The sequence below is a fragment of the Gigantopelta aegis genome, chromosome 7 (genome assembly GCF_016097555.1).
Source record: "Gigantopelta aegis isolate Gae_Host chromosome 7, Gae_host_genome, whole genome shotgun sequence".
NCBI lineage: Eukaryota > Metazoa > Mollusca > Gastropoda > Neomphalida > Peltospiridae > Gigantopelta > Gigantopelta aegis.
The window spans coordinates 1383167-1398080 of NC_054705.1; the positions used below are offsets into that span (position 1 = coordinate 1383167).

A 14914-nucleotide genomic window follows, 5' to 3' on the forward strand; every position below is an offset into this window, starting at 1 on the left:
CATTGATAGAGCAATGGAAGTGATTAACCAATGCACATTAATGTTTTCAATCAGGAGAGAAGACAATGTATAATTTGTAAAGTTATATTAATTGTATGTGACATTAACATTAATTTAAAAGAAAAAAATGTGTACAAAACTAGGATTAACAAAGCTGTCATATTGGAGTGTCTGTGTGTCGCAGAATAACTTAATGAGTTTACATACCTGTCGTTTTGGAGTGCTTGTAGATGGTTGTGGATCGGAACTGCTTGTACTGGTAGATGGCTGTGGAATAATCTGTTGAATGGTTTCCACTTGGACTTTTTGCCAGATGTAACCTGTATGGGCAGTTTTCTCCCAGAATTGACGTGAGGACTGTTGGTAATTATAGGCATTACCAAGATGTGTCCAACATGCGGAGCATAAGAACTTTCCTTTTCGTTTGGATTTTATAGGCGTGAAAGTTGCAGATGAAATTTGTTTTAAAACATCCGTACCAGACACAGCACACCTTGGCAGCTTGTTTTCTATGCTGAATCGTACATATGATTTCTTGTCGGGTCGAAGATCGAATTTAGCATCGCAATTACCACAAGTACCGCCGTCCATTTTGAGATAAAGTTGTATGCAAATATCACAGGTCAGAACTCGTCACAAAAACCAAATATGGATCTGGACGACATGTACAGAGAATTTGAAGTGAAGAAGAAGAAACATGGAATATGGTTTGAAGCTAACAAACAGAACAGTTACAAATTGCGTTATCGGTTATGAATAAACGACATGTACTTGGTTTGCTTCCTACTGGATTTGGTAAAACTTTATGTATGCTTATTCCATCCATCTTGTGCGAAATACCAAAAATAACAATTATTATTTCTCCTTTAATAGCTCTTATGGATGATCAAGTGAGTAAAATATCTGAATTGAAACTGACTGTTGCAAAGTTGCAACCTTTAGCTGAAATGAATGCAGAAGATATTGTGCATATTAAGAATGGCAACTTCCAAGTAGTTCTTGGTTCTCCGGAAACTATTCTTAAGACGTACTGGAAAGATGTGTTTCTGTCGTCTGTTTGGCAGGACAGGGTGCAGTTGATCGCTGTTGATGAAGCTCACTGCATATCAGAATGGGGTGGTGATTTTAGAACGGATTACAGAATGATACACGAATTAAGAAGCATTTTTCATTGCCCTGTGATGGCACTGGCAGCCACAACGACGGCAACTGTGAAAAATGATATTTTGAAGCATCTTCAGTTGCCCGACATTTCTACTGATATCGTTGCTCTGAAACCGGATCGACCGAACATATTTATTGACATGCAACTTAAGACCAGTCGACAGTATACAGAGCCCCTTAGTTGGTTAATTGCTAACTTAAGGGAGATGAAGCAGGCGGCTAAAAAGCGCTTGTGTACTGTCGAAGTGTGAACTCTGTATCGGAAATAGTTTTATTGTTGAAAGAGGAATTGGGTGATGATGCATATGTGGACAGAATAAAAGACTCAGAGCATATCTTAATAGAGATGTTTCACAAGTCCACTCATGCGAATTCCAAAAAACGAATAATCGATTCCTTCAAAAAGTCCGACAGCAACATAAGATGCCTGATAGCGACAGTAGCGTTAGGCATGGGACTTGACATACCAAAATCAGTCTTATCGTACTGGCAAGAACTAGGAAGGTGTGCAAGAGACGGGCGAAAAGGATATGCCCTGACAGTGTATGATAATTTAACTTTGTGTCAGAAAAACACAGACAAGGACATGGCTGAAATTGTCCGAAATGCCAACAATGTCTGTGTTCGTTCCCTGATTTTGGACAAATTTGAAGGAAAGAAAGAAAGAAATGTTTTATTTAACGACGCACTCAACACATTTTATTTACGGTTATATGGCGTTAGACATATGGTTAAGGACCACACAGATTTTGAGAGGAAACCCGCTGTCGCCACTACATGGGCTACTCTTCCGATTAGCAGCAAGGGATCTTTTATTTGCGCTTCCCACAGGCAGGATAGCACAAACCATGGCCTTTGTTGAACCAGTTATGGATCACTGGTCGGTGCAAGTGGTTTACACCTACCCATTGAGCCTTGCGGAGCACTCACTCAGGGTTTGGAGTCGGTATCTGGATTAACAAATCCCATGCCTCGACTGGGATCCGAACCCAGTACCTACCAGCCTGTAGACCGATGGCCTGCCACGACGCCGGTCTAGCCTACTAATTACCTATGTCCCCTCCCCTCCGGTTGGACCGGCAAGAGACTAGCCTACTAATTACCTATGTCCCCACCCCTCCGGTTGGACTGGCAAGAGACTAGCCTACTAATTACCTATATCCCCACCCCTCGAGTTGGACAGGCAAGAGACTAGCCTACTAATTACCTATATCCCTACCCCTCGGGCTGGACCGACAAGAGACTAGCCTACTAATTACCTATATCCCCACCCCTCCGGCTGGACCGGCAAGAGACTAGCCTACTAATTATCTATATCCCCACCCCTCCGGCTGGAGCGGCAAGAGACTAGCCAACTAATTACCCATATCCCCACCCCTCTGGTTGGACCGGCAAGAGACTAGCCTACTAATTACCCATATCCCATCCCCTCGATGGCCTGCCACGACGCCACCGAGGCCGGTAAAATTTGAAGGAGTTGTTGGTGAGAGTATTCCCGAAACCAATTGTGGTAAATGTACAAAAGAAGATGTTTGCAAATGTTCCAAATGCAGTTGCTGCTGCTGCTGCTGCATTACAAGTTGTGGCTGCCAAGAAAAGGTTCAGTTTGGAATAGAAAAATTTATTAAATCTTAGAAATTATTGTTGTGGTTAAAGGCGCAGACCCTGCATTCAATCCGTAAAAATTGACACTAAGTTTGGTTAAGTTACAAACCTGTAAAACATTTGGATAAGTTTATAAGAGTGTGAAACAAGGGTCTGTGAAGTTGAAACGGTGAAATACAGTTAAGAAAGACTAAAACTCGACCCCATAACTGTTAATTTTCAGACACACATGCGTGTTTATAATTGTGAAAATACATTTTGTGATATTTCTGCGACTTTTAGTTATAGCATGTGCGAACTCCACGAAAGTTGACGTATCTACCAGGCAATTAGTTGTTGAGGAATGCCTCGCAACTCTGTGCCAGTCACTGGAATCGGCATGTTATTAACACTTGTGTATTAACTATATTGAGGTAACCGCTGTGTTTGGTGGACAAAGTGCTGGTGAACTGCGACTTTTAGTTATAGCATGTGCGAACTCCACGAAAGTTGACGTATCTACCAGGCAATTAGTTGTTGAGGATTGCCTCGCAACTCTGTGCCAGTCACTGGAATCGGCATGTTATTAACAAATGTGCATACCATATTGAGTGCAGAACCAGAGTGAACTGTGACGTTTGAATACCTCGAAGTGGGCACCAAATCTCCAAACATGTGACCGATACTACACAAGATTTTATTATGTGCACCAACAATAAGCTGAAGGAATGTTGCCATCATGTTAAGACAGCGCAGCTCGAACCTTTTAATGAGGAATCATTTCTGTTTAACTTATGTAAAATCCTGAACAAAGTACACATCAAATTTGGTATATCTTGTTCAACTCTCTGGCCTTCTCGTGGCGAGCAAGGGGCAACAGTTACGTTTTTACGTACTGGCAAACAAGAGAGAAATATGTTTCATTGCCACCCCCACCCCCCACCCCCACACACCCACCCCGACGTTTTCAGAAGAAATATTCGGAAAAAAGACAGGTAAGTAACAGTTTAAAACTTAGTACTTATGTTTTAGTTATTTTTAGAGAAATTTATGAACTTTGTTTTTCGTTAAGAAAAAAATAAAATAAAAAATAATTAAAAAATAAAAAAAAGTTTTATATATATATATATATATATATATACATATATATATATATGGGTTCTAGGGCATTTTCCCCCTGGTAAATACCCCCCGGTCATTTCTCCCCTGGTCATTTCCCCCCTGGTAAATTCTCCACTTCAATACTTAAATTGACAGTTTTAACAGACACTAAAATAGTTCCCCTCCACCCATTCAATACTTAAATTGACTGTTTTAACAGACACTAAAATGGTTCCGTTGCAGTAGTAGAGTTACTTTCTAATCCTCTAATCCTTTGTAATCCTCTTGATTTAATTGCCGGTGAAGAAGCCCTCATAGCCACCTATTCCTTTTTTTCTTAGATCAACAGATTGTATTATCTACTAAAAGAACAATGTTTGAAGTAGTGATATGTTACTTGCTAATCCTCTTAATCCAATTAGCAAGTAAGGAACTACAGTAAAGAAACAATCAAGATGTTAGTTGTTAAATCAACCTAGGTAATTAGTGTGACTGTAGCTGTCCAGTACCCTGAATAACAAAGTACAAACATTAAAAATATCATTTACTGCAGACCATGGATAACTTGAAATCCACCAAGGGTAAAACTAAAATAGTCCATGAAGGAATGAATGAATGAATGTTTAACGACACCCCAGCACAAAAAATACATCGGCTATTGGGTGTCAAACTATGGTAATGGAAACAAATAGGGTGATGATCAACATCAATAGAAAAATTCAAGATATAAATAAAAACAGTGTAATGAATGAATGAATGAATGTTTAACGACACCCCAGCACGAAAAATACATCGGCTATTGGGTGTCAAACTATGGTAATGGAAACAAATAGGGTGATGATCAACATCAATAGAAAAAATTCAAGATATCAATAAAAACAGTGTAATGAATGAATGAATGTTTAACGACACCCCAGCACGAAAAATACATCGGCTATTCGGTGTCAAACTATGGTAATGGAAACAAATAGGGTGATGATCAACATCAATAGAAAAATTCAAGATAAAAATAAAAACAGTGTAATGAATGAATGAATGAATGTTTAACGACACCCCAGCACGAAAAATACATCGGCTATTCGGTGTCAAACTATGGTAATGGAAACAAATAGGGTGATGATCAACATCAATAGAAAAATTCAAGATAAAAATAAAAACAGTGTAATGAATGAATGAATGAATGTTTAACGACACCCCAGCACGAAAAATACATCGGCTATTGGGTGTCAAACTATGGTAATGGAAACAAATAGGGTGATGATCAACATCAATAGAAAAATTCAAGATATAAATAAAAACAGTGTAATGAATGAATGAATGAATGTTTAACGACACCCCAGCACGAAAAATACATCGGCTATTCGGTGTCAAACTATGGTAATGGAAACAAATAGGGTGATGATCAACATCAATAGAAAAATTCAAGATATAAATAAAAACAGTGTAATGAATGAATGAATGAATGTTTAACGACACCCCAGCACGAAAAATACATCGGCTATTGGGTGCCAAACTATGGTAATGCAAATAAATAAAGTGATGATCAACATCAATATAAAAATTCAAGATTTAAACAAAAACAGTGCAAAACACAAATATCACAGAATTTTACAGATACTGAATTTTACTCAACATTTTACTTTTGTGCTGTATTGGCCATTCTCGAAGAGGTTACAGCACGCGCAGGGGTAATCCATGAAGGATACATTTATGTAAAACAGAAGAATCTTGCAAATGGAGTCATTTCGTATGAATGCGAGTTACGCAAAAATGGAAAACACAACAGTGGGCAGTGCAAGGCGAAAATTAAAGTTTTATGTGGGGACATTGTTAGTTATGTTAACGAACATACACATGCTCCAGTGGTAGGCAGGCCTGAAACATTGAAAGTCAGAGCTGACATGAAAGACAGGGCTGTCAACACATTGGAAACTCCTCAACAAGTGATTAGTCAACATATGACTACTGTTTCTGAAGGTAAAATATATATATACAATTTATATATGAATATTGTAGATAAATAATGTACTTATTATGGTTATGATTTAAGAACCCACTGTGACATATATGTCACAACTATTTTGTGGAACATTAGTATTATTATTATTTATTTTCTATTGCTGTTTTACTACCTTGCTGTTCCAACGAGACATATATGCTACAAATCATATAGAGGAGGAAATATATTATAATTAATAATTAATTATAATAATGTAATTGCAGTTGCTGCCACTCAACTGCCGCCAGTCAGGACAATTCGAAGAGCCATCCGCAGAACTAAGCTACAAACCAGTCATCCTATAGCAGTACCACAACATGTGAATGATCTTGTTATTCCGGAACGGTATCAGAAAACAAATGGTGGACATCAGTTTCTCCTACATGACAGTGGCCCAGGTGAAGAACCACGTATGCTAATATATGCCACTCAACGTAATTTACAAATCCTATCCACAGCCCGTCATTGGTTAATGGATGGAACTTTTAAAATCGTGCCAGAACTTTTCTTCCAGTTATATACCATCCATGCACTCTGTGGATCACAGTCTATTCCTTGTGTCTACGGACTTCTACCCAACAAAAGTTAAGTAACGTACATGTCATTTCTTCAGAAACTCAAAGAAGCAGATGCAACTCTTAATCCACATACCGTAACAACAGATTATGAAGTGGCAACAATCAATGCGCTGCAAGAAGTTTTTCCCTACACCCACGTACATGGCTGTTTGTACCATTTATCCCAGTGTGTGTACCGCAGAGTTCAAGCAAATGGACTACAAGAAAGTTACACAACAGATAATGAGCTGTCTTTACGGATTAGGATGATTCCTGCATTGGCATTTGTGCCAGTTGCCGATGTACCTGCCACATTTGAACTTATACAAGAAGATCTCCCAGAGGAACTGCAGCCAATTCTTGATTACTTTGAAGATACATTTATTGGTCGAGCTAGACGCCGTGGTAGGAGAGAAACAAGATTTCAACATTCCATGTGGAACTGCCATGACAGAGTTGGAGATGGATTGCCACGCACTAACAACCACTGCGAGGGGTGGCACCGCAGGATGTCAGCAATTGTTGGAGCATATCACCCAAACATCTGGGTGTTCCTTGATGTTTTAAAGAAGGAGCAGTCCCAGACAGAAGTAGCCATAACACAGGCACTGGCCGGCGAAGATGGACCACCACAACGCCGCCAGTACAGGGATGTCACCAAACGACTAGAGAATCTCGACAATGATTATGACAACAGACGTGTGTTGCTTTTCTTAGTGGAATTGCCCACAATCTGCTGATGTAATCCCACTGTTCAGTTAAATAAAATACAATTTTGATCACTAATAGTATTAGTAATTCTTTATAATAGGGGGGGGGGGGATAACTGGGGGGGGGGGAATAACTGGGGGGGGGGGGATACCAGGGGGGAAATGACCGGGGGGGGGGATGACCGGGGGGAATGCCCTGGTATGATATATATATATATATATATATATATATATATATATATATATATATATATATATATGTATATATATATATATATATATATATGTGTGTAGGTGTGTGTGTGTGTGTGTTCTATTAATTAATAACTGTTATTTTATTTTACTTTAATCTCATTTATTTTATTTTATTAACTTTAATTAATTTTTACTTTTTAAGTTATTTTATTAACTTTAATTAATTTTTAGTTTTATTCATTATGGAACGAGAAATGATTTCACCGATTCCTTTCCACATACAAGATTGTTCCGAGTTTCATTTTCCTCCCATAATGCACCGCGCGTTTTAAACCCAAGTCATACAGTCGGTCGTTTTTCCTTTAATTCAAAGTGAAGATCGTTTCAAAGTAAGTATTTCTTAGTCTGCATATGCCCGAAAAAGATCACACTACACGATTAGGGTGGGAAAAGGTGGTGTCAGCGTGCTGTCAGTCGCTATTTCGACCACAATTCCGTTCCGAGCAAAATTGCTCGGAACGGCTCTGTATTTGCTAATGGAAAATGGCGCCGGATCTATAAACTCAATGTGCATTTACATTCGAGTTTATTTTTTATGAACTAACCACACCGGTACCAAACAAAATATTTTTTTATAGAAACCAGGTCATACACCGTAGGTCAATGGCTTTCCGAAGTCGCTGTATATACGATGCCGTGTATATTCGCCGACGATGGATGGCTATATACACGGCATACACGTACACCGACTAAACAAGTGTAATTAGTAGTCCCTTACCCACCGCATGGGAACGACACCGGATATTGGTACTATGCGAAGCGATAGAAATATGTGAGAATGCTACACGTGAGGTAAGATGTCTGAATATTACTATATTAAGTGGTACACATGAACCAGATTTTACACATTTATTTAAAACAACTCCCGCCATTAAACACACCTCAACACATACTGATTCAGTTGGATATTTTCGATAAAGCTCATTAGACATGCCATCTAGTGTCTGTCAACTTCATGTGCATTAAAAACAGTTTCTAACGACTTAGATTCATATTTATTATGTCATTTTTGTTTGCTTATTTTCTACTATTAACCTAAATGTGCATTTATTTTAGTTTACCGACGCCATATAACCGTAAATAAAATGTGTTGAGTGCGTCGTTAAATAAAACATTTCCTTCCTTCCTTCCTTATTTTAGTTTAATTTTTAATCAACGTCAAAATCGCGAAGAAAAAATATGTCAAAGGTGTACGGCGGCTTAAATATAGAGTGTACGGCTGATTGATTTTACTCCGTATGGAAGGTGTACGGCGGCTTAAATATAGACTGTACGGCTGATTGATTTTACTCCGTATGGAAGGTGTACGGCGGCTTAAATATAGACTGTACGGCTGATTGATTTTACTCCGTATGGAAGGTGTACGGCGGCTTAAATATAGACTGTACGGCTGATTGATTTTACTCCGTATGGAAGGTGTACGGCTTCTTGGAAACATCATTTTTTTTAAATGCCATATTTTCGAAATATTAAGCATTATATTCGTGTATATAACAAACACAGTTTATCAAGACACCCAAAAGAAATATGTAATAATGTGATAAACAATGAAAAGTTCCTATAAAAATGGATTACGCTAATTAAGTGATGTGATACGATGTCATTGAATAAATATATTGTGCAAACTTTTTCTTCTTCTATTTTCAGGATGTTACTTAACATTTCTTTCAAATGTTGCGAATTACAGTTTGAACTTTCATCAGAATACTGTTAATGAAACAATTTGTCCTCACGTCAAAAGTTAAATTAAGGATTTTTTTTTTTTTTTTTTCAAGAATTGTCTACATTCAAGAACAGTGTCTCTCCTTACAGATTTTTTGTCAAACTAAATTTATCTTCAATTAAATGTGTAACTTCACAAAATGAAATATGTATGAACGTGTCCCAAATGAAATCCACTGTGGAAGCCATTATTCAAGCAGAAAGTATACAGCAGATACGACGCCTTCGACAGGACACATAAAGATTGGTGAGTGGAAGCCATTATTCAAGCAGAAAGTATACAGCAGATACGACGCCTTCGACAGGACGAGGTATAATAGCAGTCAGTAAACGGCCTTCAGCCTCAAGAATCAGCCTCAACAGCTCTTGCGCGATCCAGCGTGATTTCAAGCAAGGGATCATTCATTGATTGATTGAAGTAGAACTCTTTAGTGTTGAAAAACGCGTTTCCAAGAATTTAAAATTTTCAAAATCAGTATTTGTGATATTTTTTTATTAGCCACTATTGTTTTAATTTGATATAAAGTGGTTTTGAAATCATAAAAATGGATGGAAAAGCAAAGACTGAACAAGATGGCCGTACCAGAGTAAGAAACATTTAATATTCGTTTAAACAACATTTAATATTCGTTTAAACAAATATTGAAATCTCAAATGTTTGTTAATTTGAATTAATTTTTAAAAACATTTGTGTGTTTTGGGGTGGGGTTTTTTGCTTTTTTTTTTTAAATTTCGATTTTCACACCTTTGTGGTCATCAAGTTACTTTGTATTTTTGCAAGTTATATATCGTACCGTCATATAAATTCGAACATAATATGTTTTTGAACAGCTCATTTGTACTCTATTTTCCACGTGCATACTGAAGGTGTGACGTCAACAAACACTGCAGATTAACAAGAAGAGGTTGTGCATTGTTCGCTACAAAAATGTTGCCTATAAAACTTCCTTGTGAAATTATGGCAATTAATTTATTGAAAAATAAAATTGATGAATCGCTGTCCAAGTTTTGGGTACATACCAATGTAGCACTTTACTGCATTGGCTATATCTGCACTCGATGTGCCATCTGCTTTGTTTATATCAATATTGAATACGTCATTCACTTTAAAGGGAAATAAATCTGATTCTTTTAGAAAAATATGGAAGCCTGGTTAGACCATTTCTTATTAACGTTTGCGAGACTTTACAATATTCCTTTTCTGAAGGTAAGGGTTCCTTTTTCTTTTTTAGACTACTTCTCGCACTGAGAGATCTAGATCATGTCAGTACATCCACGAAAATCTTTCTAAGGCATATTTGGTGTAATAAACGATCGCATAGACATCCGTAAAGCTGCCAAGAGATTTTTAGTCCCAGTTACAAAACTGTATGACCGAAAATAATTTGTACGGGATGTGTCGTCCCAGGATGTTTTGTACTCACTACAATTTGTACGGGATGTGTCGTCCCAGGATGTTTTGTACTCACTACAATTTTAGTGATTTTAATTGTATTGTAGCATATACCAATAATAATATTTTTATTATTATTTTGGTTGGAAGTTTTGAATGCGTGTTTGTTTTTTAGTTGTACAGTATACAAGTCACAGTGTCGTGTTTCAGTGTGGCTAGGTTGCCATAACTGTAGCCTTGAGTCGATGTTTGCTGGGTTGCCTGTAGTCAATCATAGTTTCCATTATGTACAGGTGTGCTTACATCTGGGGAAGGAATTGGTTTTCTGTGGTGATTCTGGGATTGGCGTGAGTTTTTATATGTATTTATTAGTTACCTATCAGTCTAATTTGGTCGTTTCATATCTTAGTCATTTCGTACCATTGTAAAAAGTCACTTTGTACTCTAGTCATTTCGTACCAGTATATAGCAAGCGAATTTACCATATTATGAAAACTTGTAGCCTACTGCATTTTTGCTACAAAGATGCAATATTTATTTTAATTTATAAAAATTTTGCGTTTATTTTGACAGTTGGAAATTCAGAACACATTATTTCCAGTTTACCAGAGTTGACCAGACCCTCATTTAGGAGATAACCATATGGAGTTTTTAAAATTTGCGGGTGTTATTGTCTGTCTGATCTCGCAAATATCATTATTGAACGAAGGCATTAAAATGAAAAATTTACGGTATGAAATGACCAAGGATGGAAATGGCTAGGGTACGAAATGACTTTTTGCAATGGTATGATATGAAACGACCAAATTAGTTAAGAAATGACCATGTTACGAATTGACTAGCAACCAGTCCAACCATGTCAATGGGGGGAGGGGGCATTTCTCGATGAACGTAAAAATATATTGTCATGGAAAGTCGTATACTGTTTATGAATGAAACCATCAAATGAAAATTAAATAAGGTATGTTTTAAATTTAATTATAATGATTATCTGTTATTTCTGTTCAAAAAATTAATTCTCAAATTTGTTTTAATTAATTAATTTTAAGATAAGTTTATGGATTTTTACAAAAATAATTGAAAGTGGTTGTAAAGTCTTGGATTTATTCAGGATATTTTGTCAGGGTCCTATGAGTAATGTTTTTTGAAAAATTAATGCAATCAGGGGTGCAGAAAGTACTTGCAATGCAAGTTGGAAAATGCAACGATCCGTCCGACAGGCAATCTTTTTTTTTTTGACTGATTGTATTTTGGTTTTATTTTATAAATTTCGAATTTTGAAAATCTATATGAAAGAACTGAAAAACTGTCTTTATTAGAATATTTCAAAATATATGCCAAATTAAAATAAATTTCACTAGTTGCTTTTAAAATTTGCAACTGGTGAGTGCCACAGCTAGTCCTGACTTGCTTTTTGGAAGGGGCCAATATTTGTTACTGTAGAATGCCTTGATAAATCCCAGAAAGTGTTAACTATTACATTATTCAGTGTTGTAAATTTGGATGGAGTATGGCAGGTCAGGTCTCAGGGCTCGAACTTAACGATGGCAATTGCCGTCGCTGACATATAGACTGCTGTCAGTTGGGGGCGTCACCGATGGCACGTTTGTGCCACCAGATAAAAATTACTGCCATCAGTAAAGCTCCTTGCCAACGGTAAAATGTAAAACATTATCTGACAGTATTTAACAAGTGTTAGGGTCGTTGCTGTTGGCATACTCAAAATTGCCATCGGTGTGCCCTTTCACCAACCAATTAATTTTTTTTAATTACTGTGGGTGATAATTTTTTTTAGTTCGAGCCCTGGGTTTTAACATGCACATTCAGAACAAGCTGTTGTAGCACATGGCTGTCATGGGTGGTGCAGGTGTCGACTGTCACCGGCTCATCCATCCAGGACAGGAAAAGGTTTGAGGTGGGTGGGATAGGATGTTTCCCATGCTGTTATGTGCAAAGGAGCACAATCAGCTCGACCAGGGTTAATAGTGGGCAATAGGGAATATGGCCCTAAATGTAAGGCTATCTCTGGCACTCCCCAAATCGCCAATTGCGAATTTTAAAAACAATTGGCGAATTTTATTTTAATTTGGCAAAATAATTTCAAGTATTAATTGATATTTTGTTATAAAATAACTGAGTTTCTATAAGTTTAATAGATAATTTGGCGAAATTTTCTGTTGACCCAGAGCTAGCCTTGCTAAATGTCAGTATTTATGACAGAGTGTATATATGTATTAAAAATATGTCATTTATTTTTCTTACAGTGTCCCTAAGCAGATTAAATAGACCTAGTGACAAGTCTTACCAATGTGTGTGTGCCATAAGTTCAGTGTGGTTAACATGAACAACCCAATATGATTGTAAGTGAAATGTTTAGTCGACATGGACATTGTTGGTTGTTGCAGTGAGCTCCATTAACGTGTAGTGCTGTAAATAACATGCCCCTGTGACATTTTAATGTAACTTTCATTAACTAGTGTTGTGTTAGATACTAAACTTTAAATACAATGTGTGTCTGTGTGTGAGTGGTCCACTGACTTGGAATTTTCAGCTTTATCTTTTGTAGGTTAACAGGGCTTCTAGAATTTTTTATAAAATCCACTAGCCATGGGATCAGTGATTTTAAAAATGTACTAGCCACAATTAAATATTCACTAGCCTTACTTTACTGTAAGTTAATACAATTTTACTAAATAATAGTATTAGTAATAATCAGATATGTCACCTAAAGAGGGAGATAGAGCTTAAAAACACTAACATTGGGGAATTGGGGTGGGGCAGGATATTCATATAATTTACAAAATAGACTTTAACTACAACATTTGAAAAAAACAATTCACTAACCGTCGGTCATGGCAGTAGTAGTTATTTACCAGCCCAACATTTAATATCACTAGCCATGGGAGTGGGGCTACCATACTCTAGAAGCCTTGGTTAATTTAGAATGCCATTGTATATAGTGATTACAGAAGAAATATAGATCTGTGTATTTAATTTTGAGTTGGTTGTGTGTATGAGTAGTGTTTGAGTGAATCCTGTGTTGTATTCTTTGTGAATGATGGTCGTTAGTTTAGTGTATACTTTGTTTATTGTGTTGCAGTTATTGTAATTGGGTTTTTACAAGATCATAGAGGAACTAAGAATGAGAGTATGTCATTAGTTATTTTTAATGCTATTTGTATGTACATAATTTTGTTTTGCTATGTATTATGTTAACACCTTTCAGTTAACCATGGATATAGAAAAGACAATCAAACATGGAGCTTGTGATATGGTGGAACAGATTTGCAGGTATTCGTTAAAGCAACTTGATCAAGCTGACAGATTGAGAAAGGAGAATTAAAGAAAGGGTACAAGTCTTAATCAAGGTAAGAGATTAAACAAATTAACTTCAAAGCTAGTAACTAAATTAGAGTTATGCCTGATACAGGTTTGAGCATGAATTAAAACAATAAAAATAGAGTATCTCTCTGCCTTTAAATTTTATTTTTACCAGGTATATATATTTACAAAGAATAAATGTTCCCTGACCAAATGTGATATTTTATAATGTAAATTGTGAATGTTGCCCATACATCAAGCATCGCTTTACCACTGGGCTACATCCCGCCTCTCCAGGAGAACACGTTATATTGGGAATCTTGGATTGGTGAGTGGAATCCCATTTTAAAAATGTCTATATATATATATATATAAAACTGTGGTTAGTTTTAAAGTATGCTGCTATTAGTCTTAGTATTTATTGACTAAAAATTGGAATATATATATATCTTAAGATGATATATTTATACATATACTTATATATTTGAAATATCTTATCTGTGTTTTCTTACAGTGTCCCGGAGCAGATCTTTTGACTTATGGATATCTTACGAATTCAGTTGTGTCAAAGACTAAATTTTGAAGATACACAGAACATTAATGCTTACAGAGTTGAACTTTTCCTGAATGGACTGTGGTTTAAACCATTACTGTAGTGATCACTAAACAATTTCTTATATTGATATAGATCTATATGTAGGTTTTTTTGGTGTGGTTTTTGTTTAAGTTGGTTTGGTTTTGACTGGCGGTTGTGTGTATGAGTAGTGTAGTTGTGAGTTGTTTTACAAGATCTTATATTTGATTGAATCTTGTGTGATATCCTTTGAGTGTGTGTGTGTTTGTGTAGCTGTGGTTGTGTGTATGAGTAGTGTAGTTGTGATTTTTTTTACATTCTTATATTTAAATTGAATCTTGTGACATATCCTTAATTGTTTTGGTGTGTTTGTGTAGCATATCAGTGTGTGTGAGTACAGTGTTGTGAGTTGTTATTACAAGTTGTTATATTTGATTGAATTTTGTGTGACATCCTTTGAGTGTGTATGAGTAGTGTAGTTGTGAGTTGTTTTACAAGATCTTATATTTGATTGAATCTTGTGTGATATCCTTT

General features: G+C 36.4%; 2 protein-coding genes and 1 long non-coding RNA gene across 3 annotated transcripts; all 3 read left to right on the forward strand.

Annotated features, from left to right (window-relative positions):
* The first annotated feature begins 878 nt into the window (after positions 1-878).
* On the forward strand, positions 879-6153 carry LOC121377162 (ATP-dependent DNA helicase RecQ-like). Its single transcript, XM_041505069.1, is given in 3 exon segments — positions 879-1389; positions 1392-1786; positions 6073-6153. Coding segments are annotated over 3 exon segments (987 nt in total).
* A 293-nt stretch (positions 6154-6446) lies between these two features.
* On the forward strand, positions 6447-7145 carry LOC121377163. The gene has a single exon (XM_041505070.1). The coding sequence runs from the start codon at positions 6447-6449 to the stop codon at positions 7143-7145; it is 699 nt and encodes a 232-aa protein (XP_041361004.1).
* A 3594-nt stretch (positions 7146-10739) lies between these two features.
* LOC121376888 lies at positions 10740-14625 on the forward strand. The gene is made up of 4 exons (XR_005958550.1): positions 10740-10832; positions 12750-12845; positions 13712-13853; positions 14321-14625. It is a non-coding gene; the product is annotated as an uncharacterized LOC121376888 (long non-coding RNA).
* The last annotated feature ends 289 nt before the right edge of the window (positions 14626-14914 follow it).

Coding starts and splice junctions, on each gene's coding strand:
- LOC121377163 (XM_041505070.1), top strand. CDS start 6,447: ATGTCATTTCTTCAGAAACTCAAAGAAGCAGATGCAACTCTTAATCCA.